Here is a 15,261-nt window from a genome sequence, read left to right as displayed (position 1 = left end):
CGCCGTGTGGCGACGCCAGCCAGGCCTCGACACCTACCTTGAATCATGTGGATGATGGCATATCTGTAGTTTTAGTTTTAAATAAGCCTCTGTACTTTACAATTGCCATGTAAACAGTAGCTCATGTTGAAATGTAAGAGAATGTAAAGATGGTAGCCTTGTTACAAGATGCATACACATACCATATAAGTTAAAACAGCTGAGGTTTATTGTTACTCTATTACATTAGAGTCACATTCACTACTGTGAGGGTTCAGAACAGTCTCCCATGCTACATCAGGTTGGAGAGGCCTGTGCCCCAGTGCCATACTCCAGTCACCATTCACTCACTCACTCACACCCCACCCTCCTCTCCTCCCTTCCTTTCATCCTCCACAGCTGTCCATCCCTTCACCCCTCCCTCCTCCTGGCAGATGGAGAAAGCCATTTGCTTGATGTGCAGTGAGCCTGTGGTGCCTGTGGCCTCTAAACGGCAGTGACTCATCTCTGTGTTCTCTCTCTGTCTCTCTGTCTCCCTCTCTCTCTCTCTCTCTCTTTCTCTCTCTCTCTCTCTCAAGGCTAATTTGGTAGCAGCGTTCGAGCAGAGCCTGCAACTGATGACGTCACGTCTGCAGAGCCTGTCGGTCAGCCAGGAGCAGAAGGTACCGGTAAATGCAGCTGCATTATTCTGCCCTCTCTTACATCCTTCCACGATGAGGGGGGGGTTATTTTCCAAATCTTCAATGGAGCAGAGTTCTGCGCTATTCATTTACTGTCCAGCTATTTCCAATCAATGTCAAATAAATGTCCATAATATATGTTTATTATTCAGCCCTCTTTCCAGTTCACCATAATTAGTTGTTAGCAAACAGAGCTTCAAGTTGTGAGAATTTCATCAAAAAAATGCATCTGGAGAATTCATGTTTAACCAATAGTTTTTCAAACAAATGAACCAATTTGACATTTGTTATATGAGAAGGCTGAGCGCAAAGTGAGCGTAGAGTGTAGACAGAGTCTGATCTCCTCAGTGTGTTTTGACAGTCAAGGCTAACATCCTGGACCACAACATGCCCTTGAGCGTTAGCCGCATGACCACCCCAAAGCCCTGGCATCGTCTAACTGTATCATGCTGTTGGAGAGCAGAGGACAAAGACTGTCAGGAGGACAGGAAGTTAAATCTAGGTCAAAAGTTGACATGGTGCTAAGGTCTTGTTTTCACCAGCCACTCAGCACAATCCTTCAGGTCTGAGACACCATAGACACACCAGAGTCAGTCCCCCAGGTAGGACTGCTGTCAGCTGCTCAACGGGGTACATTAGCCCAGAAGATATACAGTAGGGAGTCCTCTCTCAACATCAGAGTAAGATTGCAAAATTCCTGTAACTTCCACAAAATTCCCAGGTTTTCCCAGAAATCTTGGTTAGAGGATTCTCCGATTTCCTGCTTCCGGGAATCTTCCAACCAGGATTTCTGGAAAACCTGGGAATTTGGGGAAAGTTACCAGAATTCTGCAACCCTAGAGGCAACAGACAGTTGTAATGTACTGGTCCTGTTTCCTTGTAGGACTCTGAGCTGACTGATCTGAAGGAGACCATAGAGATTCTGAAGACAAAGAACACAGAGGCACAGGATGTAATCCATGTGGCCCTCAGTAACCCTGACATCCCTCCCAAAGGTAGGGAGCCAACCAAGGGTCTAACGTTCTTTCAATATAATCCCTTTGACCATTCCCTCTCTTCTCCAGACCAGTTTTTCTCTTCTTCACCGCCATCACTAGCTCATCTTCTCTTCTCTAGAACGGCTTTTCTCTCTCTTCACTCCCCCTCACTAGCTCCTCTTGTCTCTCCAGAGCTGCAGATGAAGAGGCAGAACTCTTCTGAGAGCATCTCCAGCCTGAACAGCATCACCAGCCACTCCAGCATGGGCAGTCTGAAGGAGCAGGAGGCCAAGAAGAAGAAGAAGAGCTGGGTGAGGGCACAGAACCGTCTAAATATAATAAGGAATTGGAATCAGGATTCTAATTGGGTTTCTGGTTCTATGAGAGAACCGCTTTAACTAGGGTCAGGGCAGTGGTACTGTCTTGTCAATGGATCAATGGGATTTGATCGGCCTATTGGTGTCCAACGTTGCGAAAACCTACAATTTGAGTTCCTGGAGTTCACTATACCAAGAGTTTACCACTGGACTGGCTAGTAACAAGCAAAGTGGGTAACTTTATTTCACTTTATGTGATCTAGCTAATGTATGTATTCATCAAGCATTCATAAACTCCACATGACATGTTTTACACGAGCTATAAACCAACATAAACATTCTAAAGAGCGTATAAAATAGCAACATCATGAAGTTTGGCATAGAATAGGGTAGGTGAAGATTTGGCATAGAATAGGATTGCTACATTTTAGAATCCTAACTTATGTTTTGCATTGAAAGGAGAGAAACCATCCAGCCACTCGCTCTGTGTCTGTCTCCTGCATGTGTGGGTTCTCACTCTCTCTCTCTCCAAATCTGATATGAAGTATGACTCCTCTCTGATCTCTTTCTCATGCTTCCCTGCTACTGTATTTTATTCAGGTCTTTGAGGTGAGTAGTGGATATTGTAAGAGCCCCAAGCCCCCCCTCTTCCTCCCTGCACTGATGAGTCATACTTGTTAGTTATTTGGAAAAGCTGTGTGGTTTTTCATCCCATATTAAACCTAGCCAAATCCACTTCATTCACTAACTGTACTTTACGGTAGCATACATTTTTATGTATACCATTTACGGTAAATATAAGGCAGATAAATGATTCAGAAATGACAAAGTAAATTGGATCATCAGATGACGGCAAATGTTGTTTTCAAATTCTGTTTTGTTTAGTGTCCCGAGAAGTTTTGATTTCGTGCAAAGCTTGTCTGAAAGTTAGTGAATGACAGTGACATTTTTTTTTGCCAGAGGACAAAATCAACTTTTTTTTGTGATATAGTCACCCCCAGCCATTTCCTGTTGTTTTGTTGTGGTACAGCAGTCCTCATATTTGACATATCATGACAAAACGTCAAACTCAACACACATTTTTTTTAAAGCGTATGTATTGTCGAATCATAGCACTCTCTTTGTTTAAACTGTACAGACAGTACAGACACTTAAGAAATGTGGATAATTCCTCGTATAGGGTTCTACTGTGAACAAAGTGAACATAAACACAAAAATCATTTGGTCATGATTCTTGCAACAACTCAAATCTGTACGGTCTGTACAACGCTCACGGCTTTTTCCACCATGGGGCAGTTCTTTTCTCTCTTCCTTCCTCCTCATTGGACATAACTTAGTGAACATAAGTCTAGTGAACGTCTCTGTCTCATCGCCAGATGCTTATTTCTATGTGCTCCGTTCCCTACAGACTAATCTGCTAGGTTATCTTCATGTTGCGTGGACTGCGTCCCATGACTAGTGTTCTGCAGGGTTAGGGTCAATTCCATTTCAATTCCAGTCGATTCAGGAAGTTCCAATTCTATTCAATGCTTTTCAGTTGGGACAATTTGGAATTGGAATTTGGTTTACTTTTTTTGAGTTGACTGGAATTCTTTATGAAATTTACCCCCGCCCTCGATTAGCCTTGGGTTCTCACATTTACCCCCGCCCTCGATTAGCCTTGGGTTCTCACATTTACCCCCGCCCTCGATTAGCCTTGGGTTCTCACATTTACCCCCGCCCTCGATTAGCCTTGGGTTCTCACATTTACCCCCGCCCTCGATTAGCCTTGGGTTCTCACATTTACCCCCGCCCTCGATTAGCCTTGGGTTCTCACATTTACCCCCGCCCTCGATTAGCCTTGGGTTCTCACATTTACCCCGCCCTCGATTAGCCTTGGGTTCTCACATTTACCCCCGCCCTCGATTAGCCTTGGGTTCTCACATTTACCCCCGCCCTCGATTAGCCTTGGGTTCTCACATTTACCCCCGCTTCACCACAGAAAAAAGAGGACACCAGCATAGGGGTCGGGAGAGTTGGGGATTTTGAGGACAGCGTGTTTTTTCTTTCTTTTCTACTGGCTATATATTCAAGTGTCCAAATCAAAGCCGAGTAATGACTTCCAAATAAACACAAAAAGACCCCTGCTGTGATTTTGATGAAGAATAGCTGTGCGTGTCAAATAACACCCTTTCCCCCTATAGTAGTGCACTATACAGGGGGAAAGGGTGCCATTTGAGACACATCAAAGGTTGAATGCATCAACAAATACAGGGATGGTTACAGGAGTCACAACACTGTACGTATTCATTGTGCTTCTCTCTGGGTGCCCCACCAGTCTTTAATTCTCACCTCTGCTGTCTATGTATTTCTCTGTGTAGCTGAGGAGTTCCTTTAACAAGGCGTTCAGTAAGAAGGGGTCCAAGCTCTCGGCGTCATACGCCGACATCGAGGAGATCGCCACGCCAGACTCCTCGGCACCCTCCTCTCCTAAAATCCCCATCCACCACGTGGACAGGGATGGGGATGGGGATGGGGATGGGGAGGGAGATGGAGATGGAAATGGGGACATTTCCATGATGAGGTCCTCTATCTCTGCGTCTTCCTCTGGGTACGGTCAATTCCTCCGGTGCCCCTCCAGTCTGAATCATGTTTTGCTTCCTTAAGAAACATATTTCAAATGGGCACCAAATGGCACGTGTATGAATGTCATATACCGTTATCTCTCTTATTCTTCTCTATCGCACAGTTCAGTGGAATTGAGGCGGTACCTGCCACCTCTTTTCAGTCTAAGCAAGGTGTGTTCTTCTCTTCTTCTCCAGACTGTGCGAAGGAAGCGAGGAGCCCCCGGAGGATGAGAAGGTGGTGACCACGCTGCGCTCGGCCCTCTGGGAGAAGGAGAGGAAGCTGACAGACATCCGCTTGGAGGCCCTTAGCTCAGCCCACCAGCTGGAGCAGCTGCAGGAGGCCATGAACAACATGCAGGTGTGTGTGTGTGTGTGTGTTAGATGTCCTGCAACGGGTCGGACACTCACGGCTCGGGTCACGGTTCAGAATGATATTGCGTCGAAAACGTTTTAAATCGAGATATTTTTTTTATTTTTTTTTACATGTTGTGTTGCAATGTGTTGCAAATTCCATCCTGTGAGCGGTGAGGCAGGCATATAGGCTACCAGTTACGCACACAGTGGATCAAGGTACTTTTTATTATTTGTGTGGCTCTGAAACGTACGTTTCATCCCCCTCATTGGAGAATACGTTGCCAAGTGTCCTTTCCCTGGCTAGCCTTTCTCATAAAAACAATGATATAAATGTATGTTATTCAGCGGGTCACTGATCCCCTTTCGGGTAGAAAGTAAATTTGGGTAGAAAAATCTGTACTGATGTCATATTGGAATTGATATGGCGCGGGTGTGGTTCCAAAAAACTGACCAGTGCAGGACTCTTGTGTGTGAGCATGCCTGCATGTGTCTGTGTGTCTTTGTGTTATCCAATGTAACATCTACTGTAATGTGAGGCGGTCAGGGTCAGAGGTCAAACCGCACAAACCTATAACTGGTTTGTGCGGTTTGAACTCTGACCCTGACCCCATTACAGCCCTACAGGAGTCCCCTCATTAAGTAGCTATGTAAGTATCACCCTAATCCTACACGGTGTGTTTCTGCCTGCAGATGACAGTGGAGAACCTGAAGGCAGAGAATGACCAGTTGAAGACAGGCGGTCCCTCCACCTCCACCTCCCAGTCCTCCGGCCTGGCATCACTCGGCACCGCCTCGCCACGCCAATCTGTTGCCATGTCTCTGACCAAGACCTTCAGCATGAGTCTGGGAGAGGGCAGCCCCTCTGGTGAGGCCTGGTGTCAGTAACTAGAGGAACGCAGTCATCACTCAACAAGTCTTAAGACTGAATTTCATGAATTCAAGGAGACAAGGGATAATTATCATGAAGCATTTCAGCTAAATAACCCTACTTAGTGTGCAGGGTGAAAGGGTCATAACTCAGTGATAAGTAAACATACAACTGTCTAACAGAACACAAGGACATCGTGTACCCACGTTTATGTGTTTGACATGTTGTAATTATGACATGCATTAGATTACTCCTTGACCCAGTGTCTCTCCGGCTGACTACCACCCATACCATTCTCTCTCTTTCTCTTTCTCTCTCTCTCTCTCTCTCTCTCTCTCTCTCTCTCTCTCTCTCTCTCTCTCTCTCTCTCTCTCTCTCTCTTTCTCTCTCTGTCGAAACAGACGTGTTCCAGACAGACACCGTTAGCCTCCCCGCTCCCAGGGACGACACTCGCGTGAGAGTGGTGGTTCGCGTGGCCAATCTGCGCGTCTTCAAAGATGTGAGTCTATTTATACGATTCATGATTTATGTATGAGCCAGACTTGTTCGGTTCAGCTGGCCTCTACAATAAGCATGATGGTGAACCGTTTAACCTCTCCACTGGTCCTGTCCTCGTTCAACAGGAGGTGAAACAGCAGGACTTCTTCATCGGAACTGTGAGGGTTAACGGCAGAATGGACTGGCCTATGCTGGACTCGGCTGTTGGCCAGGCTTTTAAGGTGAGTCTCAACAGGCACCTCGACTGTGAGAAAGCACGTTTACATTCAAAGGTGGATATATTGTTGATGCAAATGTACCCTAAAAATTGTATTTGTTTAAACTTAAATGACAAGGTAGGGTGTAGGGTTCTGTGTAGGGTTATGTCTACAAACAGAACACGCATAAATACAGGGCCTCTTTTCTTCTCAGTTAGGACATGGTTTTGGCTAGAGTTTAATCTGTATCTGTAAGTTCTCAGTCTGCTTTTCCCCGACACCACTAATGCTCCCCTAATCTCATCTCCCCTCCTCTGCCTCCCCTCCTCTGCTCTACCCTGTCTCTCCTCCTCTCCCCTGTCATCTCCCATGTCTCCTCTCCCCTGCCCCCACTCATCTCCTCTCCCCTGTCTCTCCTCCTCTCCCCTGTCATCTCCCATGTCTCCTCTCCCCTGCCCCCACTCATCTCCTCTCCCCTGTCTCCTCGCCTCCCCCTTCTCTCCTCCCCCCAGGTGTACATAGCCAAGGTAGACCCCACCTCCAGCCTGGGCCTTACTACAGACTCTGTCTACAGCTACAGTATGAACCACATCAGGAGGGTGCTGGGAGGGGAGCTGCCAGAGAGCCAGCCCTCACGCTGTGTCTCCAAGGGGCCCAGCGGCATCACTGTCACACTCAAAGGTCAGTACCTGACTAGGATCATAATGGTATAATTATGAACAATGGTCATTTTCTGGAAATATACCATTATTTAGGGCCAGTATGTAATACAAGGATGCCCTTTATCACTGTATCGATCAAAAAACTTGTTATAAAAGTTAGCTACAATCTGCAGTTTCATTTCTGATGTAGACAAATATTATCTCTGAGGGAGAGGGTATTTGTTAATGTACTATTAACTGATTATCACAGCAAGTTAGTTTTTTTCTGTGCCATTTCTTTGATCATCGATTGTAAAAGACAGCTCGTGTCTAGCTTGTGTTAGATATATTTGGGGTCAACAGTCAATGGACTTAATGTTCACCCCAAAGGTCATTGTAGCACATGTTTTTTGGCCGCGAGACCGTGTATGTTTGGTCTAACTGACATTCGCCTCCTTTCGTCTGCTCTGGGAATTTCTGTCCACTCTCTTCAGATCTCCCGTTCCGCACTGAACAATGATGAAAGGAATGTTTTAATTTAGAGATATCATGATTTATGACCCATGCTGTGGACGTTAACCAGATATTTGGACTGCTTGTTATGTTCCATACTAAGATATGATGTAGAATATTAGGCTTGGGTTCAAATCCATTTCAATTCAGGAAGTAGACTGGCCATTCAAATGATGTTCAATGGTTTAATTTCTTAATTGACTGGCATTTAAATGGAATTGACACCAACCCTGCTGTGAAGTCTCATAAGTCCTTCTGTTTGTCTCTTTATTGATTCAACTCTATCGCGCCCCTGTCTTTGACCTCTCTCTGACCCCTGGCACCCTGTAGCGGAGAGCTGACTTTGGGCTAAGATTTGTGGTGTCTTACAGTGCCTTCAGAAAGTATTCATACCCCTTGACTTATTCCACATTTTGTTGTGTTACTGCCTGAATTCAAAATTGATTAGGAAAACAATGGTGGTCAGATTGGAAATTTAGCCAGGACAGCGGGGTTAAAACCTCTACTCTTACGATAAGTTCCATGGGATCTTTAGTGACCACAGAGAGTCAGGTCCCCTACACAGGGCAATGTCCCCAATCACTGTCCTGGGGCATCGGGATATTTGTTTTAGACTAGAGGAAGGAGTGCATACAACTGACCCTCCAACATCACTTTTAGCAGCATCTGGTCTCCCATCCAGGACCAACCCTGTTTAGCTTCAGAGGCAAGCCTCTCTGTTGCCCATGCACTTCCAACATTTAGAATATAAAGCATTTGACCTTCCCATTGTGATACGGATGGAGGATTGGTTGATTTTTCTGTTTTTTTAAGTATATGTTTTTTCAAGATAATTGACGAGAAATGTCCCATCCAACCCATTGGGTATCTCACTACACCCCATTATGCCATGTCTTATGCAGACAGACAGATTAGAAGTACATTTACATTGTCAGACGTATTACAATTACAATCAACTTTCTAACTCTGAATGGCACTATACTGCTCCCTACTTGCTATATAAGAGAATGTGTGGCTTCCCTCCGTCCCCTAGGAGATCCAGAGGAAAACATAGAACATAGAAAACAAAGATAATTCAGTCAATATCTGAAGGATCATAAATAAACATCTTGGAGTATCTTCATCCATTGTCCAACTGTTGCATTTATTAGAATAGTTTGTTAAACATTTTAACAATTCCGATGACTGTTGCTACTGGCACCCTGTAGCGGAGAGGTTAGGGCCAGGCTGAGACTGATTTGTGGTGTCTACAGCTCTCTACTTGCTAAGTTCCAGAGGACAACACACACTCAGACAGGCCATTAGCAGATTAGCTTTCTTGGTTCGATGTCGTTTTTTTTTTAGAGCGCAGTTCCTTAGTGTACATAGATCCATTTCAGGGTAATCCATATCAGTGAGAACCCCATTTGTGTTTTTAAACCAATGAAGAGGTGCAGGCTGGGTAGGCTGTCTGTTCCACCTGGCTAAGCAGGAATGCCGTAGGCCAGGGTGGGAAAGAAGCAGGGGAGTGCAATCGAGGGTTTAGAGGAACATGATCCCGCTGCAGCTTGTGTGTCAGACAGCTCAGGCAGTCCGACCCAACTGGCCCAGGCCTCACACACACACAAAACACACACACACTATAAATGTGGGTGGTGATATGTCACACTGTAGGGTGAGGGTAGGGGGGAGAAGGTATGGGTATGGAGAGGGAAGAGGAGGAGCACATACTCCTTGCTCTTGATCTGGGAGTTATTTACAGAACATTCTTTCTGCACTCCAAGTTGTTTATGAAGGGAGACATGTGATGCAGTAAATCGTTAAGCAGAACATTTTCATGCACACGGATGGACTCCCTGATTTAACTACTCCCTGGTTTAACTTCATGTACAGTATGTCTCTGTGAGCAGCTGAATGGAGGGCTGTTTGGAACGCCCTACACCCCTACCAATCCTTGTACCTGACCTGTCTATGTGTTGTCAAAGAAATGCTGCTTGAAATGTTTACCCATATAATCCCTATAATTCCGAGCCAAGATGGACTATTTTTTTTGTTGTTGTCCATTCTAGTGTTACATTTAATTCCGTGTGTTTACCCTTGACAGACAATAAAGCTTCCGAACACTAAACATTTGAACTCTGCGTCCTGCAGGTCTGAAGGAGAAGTGTGTGGACAGCCTGGTGTTTGAGACCCTCATCCCCAAGCCCATGACCCAACACTACATCAGCCTGCTGCTGAAGCACCGCCGCCTCATCATGTCTGGGCCCAGCGGCACCGGCAAGACCTACCTCACGTCTCGCCTGGCAGAGTACCTGGTGGACCGCAGTGGTCGAGACCTCAACGACGGCATTGTGGTCAATTTCAACATGCACCGCCAGTCTTGCAAGGTGGGGACAGGATAGTGTGTGCCATACGGTACCGGGTTTCCTCACTCCTAGTTCTGGAGAGGAGCTACGGGCTGAGCAGCTGATTACTGAAGGCCCAGTGCAGTCAAAAATGTGATTTACCCGTGTTTTTAAATATATTTCTACCCTATGAGGTTGGAGTAATATTGTGAAATTGTGAAAATGATATTCGCCTTTTAGTGCAAGAGCTGTTTGAAAGTAAGTTAATAGACCGATAAACTTCTCTGCCAACCAATAAATCAAATGTATTCATAAAGCCCTTTTTTACATCAGCAGATGACACAAAGTGCTTATGCAGAAACCCAGCCTAAAACCTCAAAGAGCAAGCAATTTGGTATTTTCTTAGGATCCCCATTAGCTGTTGTGAAGGCAGCAGCCACTCTTCCTGGGGTCCACACAAAACATGAGACAAAGTACAGAACATGAATAGACAAGAACAGCTCAAGGACAGAACTACATCAAAAAATGTTTTAAATGGCACACATAGCCGCCATATCAATACATACACACAATATCTAGGTCAAACAGGGGAGAGGCGTTGTGCCGTGAGGTGTTGCTTTGTTAAAAAAAAAAAACAGGTTTGTTGTTCATTTGAGCAATACGAGATGGAAGGGAGTTCCATGCAATAATGGCTCTATATAATACTGTACGCTTTCTTTAATTTGTTCTGGATTTGTGGACTGTGTAAAGACCTCTGGTGGCACGTCTGGTGGGGTAAGTGTGTGTGTGTGTGTGTCAGAGCTGTGCAGATGTAGAAGCTCGGTGGCTAGGAAAAACTCCCTACATTTACATTTAAGTCATTTAGCAGACGCTCTTATCCAGAGCGACTTACAAATTGGAGGGCAGGAACCTAGGAACCAGGCTGTGAGGAGTGGCCTGTCCTCTTCTGGCTGAGATTATAACTGTACAGGGCCATTAAGGCCAGATCATTCTTCAAGATGTTCAAATGTTCATAGATGACCGGCAGGGTCAAATAATAATCACAGTTGTTGTAGAGGGTGCAACAGGTCAGCACCTCAGTAGTAAATGTCAGTTGACTTTTCATAGCCGAGCATTCAAAGGTCAAGACAGTAAGTGCGATATAGAGAGGGTCGAAACAGTAGGTCCGGGATAAGGTAGCTTATCCGGTGAACAGGTCAGGGTTCCATAGCCACAGGCCGGACAGCAGAAACTGGAGCAGCAGCATGTTTATATACTGTTACACACGCACTTATCACATAGTATTCCATACAAGTTAATGCCATGCAACCTGAGATGAAACCTGTGTGAGGTGCACATGTACAGTACAAAAACAGATTCATGCACCGTTTATTTATGTGGTGGACACTTGATACGGTCACATGAGGTTGTGGTATGTCACAAAATCATGTTACGACTACACATATCAATATTCATTTTATATATCAATATTTTTCTAAGTCTTGCTAAGTGGATGGGTCTCCACAGAAGGTGTAAACGGTACAGCCAAATGGTTACTTGCAGAGTAGAAATATCAGAAATAGATAGTCAATATAAATCAAATAATATACAGCATGTACAAGAACAATATTAATAACAATATCAGTGATAAACAAGGTATTTATATGCATACAATCAGGGGTCAAGTGGCTGAGCAGCAGGACAAAAAAATAAAAATAGTAGCAGCAAACGTATGTGTTTAGAGAGAGACTGTTTCTGTCCTGCCCTTGACTTTGGTGCAGGGCATGTGATGTCCATAGAACACAAACGTGTTCTTGTTTTGGCCACTGCAGTTATCACAATTCAGATCCACACATGTTTCCTCCAACTCCGTAGTTGGTGAAGAAATGGTGCATGTAGTTGATGACTGCTCTGCTGCCTTTGCTTGCTTGGGCCAGATCTCTTTTTGATGGGAGGCATTAGACTATTCTCCCTGTATGACTGGTGTAGGAGAGTCAGGCATGTTCTACTGATGCTGAAAGACAAATTCTACATACAAATATTTGAGCATTATTGTACAATAGATGTGAAATGGCATTCTGAGATAATATTACTACACACATCATACACGTAATGTTAGCTAGCAAGCCAGCCATCGAACTTCAGCTGGCTAGCTAACAGCAAGCTTTAACTAACAATACAAACCGATGGTCATAGCTAGCTAAAGTTAACCAAATAGGTTAATTGTGAGCTAGTTAGCATTAGGCTATACCTAACAATGCGAAATGGCATTCTGAGAAAACATCACTAACTTTACACACACTTCATACACGTCAGTTAATGTTAGCTAGTAAACCAGCCATCTAACTTCAGCTAATGTTAGCTAGGTAACAGCAAGCTTTAATTTGGGGTCTTTTGTTTGGGCATGTCACGTTAACTTTGGCTAGCTAAAAAATGAACTATGATCCCAATCCATAGAGTAACATTACTAGCAATACAAACCAATTGTCATACAGTACCTTGCTAAAGTTAACCAAATAGGTTCATTGTTACATAGCAAGCTAACTATCGAACTCCAGCTGGCTAGCTAACAGCAAACTTGAACTTGAAAACAACTTTCTGACAAAATTAAGAAACTTATAATATCTGAAACTGTAGCTAGATTCTTACACGTATATATGGATGAAAGCTTCACGGCAGACTGCAACCCCTTTTATTAAAATAAGACATCCTGTGTCATTTCTGTTTAGTTTGCCCAGCTTGTTTGGCCCGTTGTCTTCCACTGATTTCAAAACTCAGTAAACTTCTTCCGTGACAAATGTTGATCGCCGTTTCTTCCCTATCACTGTCATCAGAAGACTCTACAATGTCTTCTTTAACTAAAATGTTTTTACCTAAATCAGGGATTTCCTCATCGGTCTGATTCATTTTCTGAGTAAGAGTCAACATGGCACGATTGTCATCCAGAAAGTAGCCCATCACAACTGGTTCTCACTGACCGTTGTCGATAGCGTCGGTAGCACCTGATAAATTCAGGGCAGCAATGTTAGTGAGAGCTGTAGCAACATATTTGCAGTTCTCCATGGCTAACATTATATCTTTAGAAAAAAACTGCAGTAGAAAGGATTATCTATTCATAACGAGCAGCTCATTTTATAGACACAAGATGCAAAGCAGACCAATCAAACTTATCTCTCAGCATGTCCAGCCCACTCATTATCTCAGACAATCATAAGTAGCGGGAAGGTTTCTGGCTTTTTCTTTGGCTAAACCAACTAGGCTCGTAATTTAACAATTTTTTTTGTATTTACAGTTGGTACAAAAGTTTCTTATTAAGGCACATGAAAGTTCACATACTGTATTTGAGAAGGCCAAAAAACACATTTTGATTAAAAAATATGTTTTGCATTCAAGTGGCTCTCCAGTGAAGTCGTGACTTGCGACATACACCTCGTTTCCTGAATCGGGTCACAAATGGTCTATTGATTCTGTATCCTCACAACAAAATATGCAGAGTTAAAATAGCACTAACTAAACATTTACCTCTAATTGTCAGGTGTGTTAGTGTTGGCCTGGCATAAAAGGCTGTACACCTTACAGTTCAGGACCAACAGAAAGCAATCATCTGGTTTCGGGTTTGTGATTTAATATCACCATACATCAATAACATTACCTCTCACTCCCCTCTGAACAGGATCTCCAGCTCTGCCTGTCCAATCTGGCCAATCAGATTGACCGGGAAACCAGCACCGCTGAAATTCCATTGGTGGTTATCCTGGATGATATACATGATGCCACTTCCATCAGCGAGCTTGTCAACGGGGCCCTCACCTGCAAATACCACAAATGGTGAGCAGACTAACACTGAAATGGAACCTTTTCTCAAGCATCTAATACATTATTGTTTCTAATCTGAACTGTGACGATTCTGTGTTTATTTCAGTCCTTACATCATTGGAACTACCAACCAGCCGGTGAAGATGACCCCGAACCATGGCCTGCACCTCAGCTTCAGGTGAATGAAGAGACAAATCAAGTTGTTTTGTGTGTTTTTTTTCTGTGTGCAGGTTTTTGTTCTGACCTAGCCTTAAACCATCTTATTTAAGGCTACAATATATCCCTGTCATGCATCTAAAGTATGTTTTGATGCATATTTAAACGGGGATGTTGTCAGTCTAATGAATATGGACAGTGGTTAGAAAATTGGAAATGTAAAACAGTGCCTTCAAAGTATTCATACCCCTTGACTTATTGCACATTATGTGTTACAGCCTGAATTCAAAATTGATTAAATATATTTTTCCTCTCACCAATCTACACACTACCCCATCATGACAAAGTTTTATTTTTTTTTTTTATGTCTGCAATTGCATTGAAAATATAATCTAATTTACATAAGTATTCACACCCCTGAGTCTAAACATGTTAGAGTCTTTCTGGTTATGTCTCTAAGAGCTTTGCAAACCTGGATTGTACAATATTTGCACATTCTTTAAAAACATTGTCAAGCTCTGTCAAGTTGATTGTGTATCATTGCTAGACAGCCATTTTCAAGTCTTGCCATACATTTTCAAGCGGTTTAAGTCAAAACTGTAAATAGGCCACTCAGGAACATTCAATGTCATTTTGGTAAGCAACTCCAGTGTATATTTGGCCTTGTCTTTTAGGTTTTAGGTCCTGTTGAAAGGTGAATTTGTTTCTCAATGTCTGTTGGAAAGCAGACTGAACCCGATTTTCCTCTATGATTTTGCAATTGAAAATTCCTTCAACTACATTTGCAGAAGCCGTCAAGCGCTATGATGAAAATAAATCCATAGTTCTTGCTGATGACAAGCATACTCATAACATGATGCAGCCACCAGTGTACTTGAAAATTTGAAGAGTGGTACTCATTGATTTGTTGTGTTGGATTTCCCCCAAACATAACAGGACATCATTTTCTAGCAACTTTACTTTAGCATGTATGTTTTAGAATATTTTTTTTCTGTACAAGCTTCCTTTTTTTCACGCTGTCATTTAGGTTAGTAATTATTGTGTAGTAACCACACTGTTGTTGATCCATCTTCAGTTTTCTCCTTTCACAGCCATTAAACTAACTATTTTAAAAAGGCACCATTGGCCTCATGGTGAAATCCCTGAGCAGTTTCCTTCCTCTCTGGCAAATGAGTTAGGAAAGACGCTTGTATCTTTGTAGTGACTGGGTGTATTGATACACCATCCAAAGTGTAATTAATAACTTCACTATGCTCAAAGGGATATTGAATGTCTCCTTTTTTTATTTAACCCATTTACCAATATGTGCCCTTCCTTATGAGGCATTGGAAAACCTCCCTGTTCTTTGTGATTGAA

General features: G+C 43.5%; 1 protein-coding gene and 1 long non-coding RNA gene across 13 annotated transcripts in view; one reads left to right on the top strand and one right to left on the bottom strand.

Annotated features, from left to right (window-relative positions):
* The window catches only part of nav1b (neuron navigator 1b), a 128,730-nt gene that overhangs the window by 106,593 nt on the left and 6,876 nt on the right, over positions 1–15,261 (top strand). For 4 of the 12 annotated variants that reach the window (XM_065026622.1, XM_065026592.1, XM_065026601.1 and 1 more), the window contains 12 exons: positions 558–641; positions 1,543–1,654; positions 1,829–1,947; positions 4,314–4,543; positions 4,755–4,917; positions 5,604–5,778; positions 6,183–6,280; positions 6,405–6,500; positions 6,989–7,157; positions 9,761–9,996; positions 13,607–13,761; positions 13,856–13,927. In XM_065026622.1, the coding sequence (XP_064882694.1) occupies positions 558–641; positions 1,543–1,654; positions 1,829–1,947; positions 4,314–4,543; positions 4,755–4,917; positions 5,604–5,778; positions 6,183–6,280; positions 6,405–6,500; positions 6,989–7,157; positions 9,761–9,996; positions 13,607–13,761; positions 13,856–13,927 (1,709 nt within the window). Of the gene's footprint in view, positions 1–557; positions 648–1,542; positions 1,948–4,313; positions 4,544–4,754; positions 4,918–5,603; positions 5,779–6,182; positions 6,281–6,404; positions 6,501–6,988; positions 7,158–9,760; positions 9,997–13,606; positions 13,762–13,855; positions 13,928–15,261 lie in introns of all 12 variants that reach the window. The other 8 variants (XM_065026598.1, XM_065026596.1, XM_065026590.1 and 5 more) reach the window with 2 other exon arrangements.
* Positions 10,469–13,159, bottom strand: LOC115135736 (uncharacterized). Its single transcript, XR_003864522.2, has 2 exons — positions 12,583–13,159; positions 10,469–11,961 (listed from the first exon to the last, which is right to left on the bottom strand). It is a non-coding gene; the product is annotated as an uncharacterized LOC115135736 (long non-coding RNA).

This window comes from Oncorhynchus nerka, linkage group LG2, assembly GCF_034236695.1.
Source record: "Oncorhynchus nerka isolate Pitt River linkage group LG2, Oner_Uvic_2.0, whole genome shotgun sequence".
In the NCBI taxonomy this organism is placed as follows: Eukaryota; Metazoa; Chordata; class Actinopteri; order Salmoniformes; family Salmonidae; genus Oncorhynchus; species Oncorhynchus nerka.
Note: the sequence above shows the minus strand (reverse complement) of the source record. Positions and strands in the feature narration are given on the sequence as shown.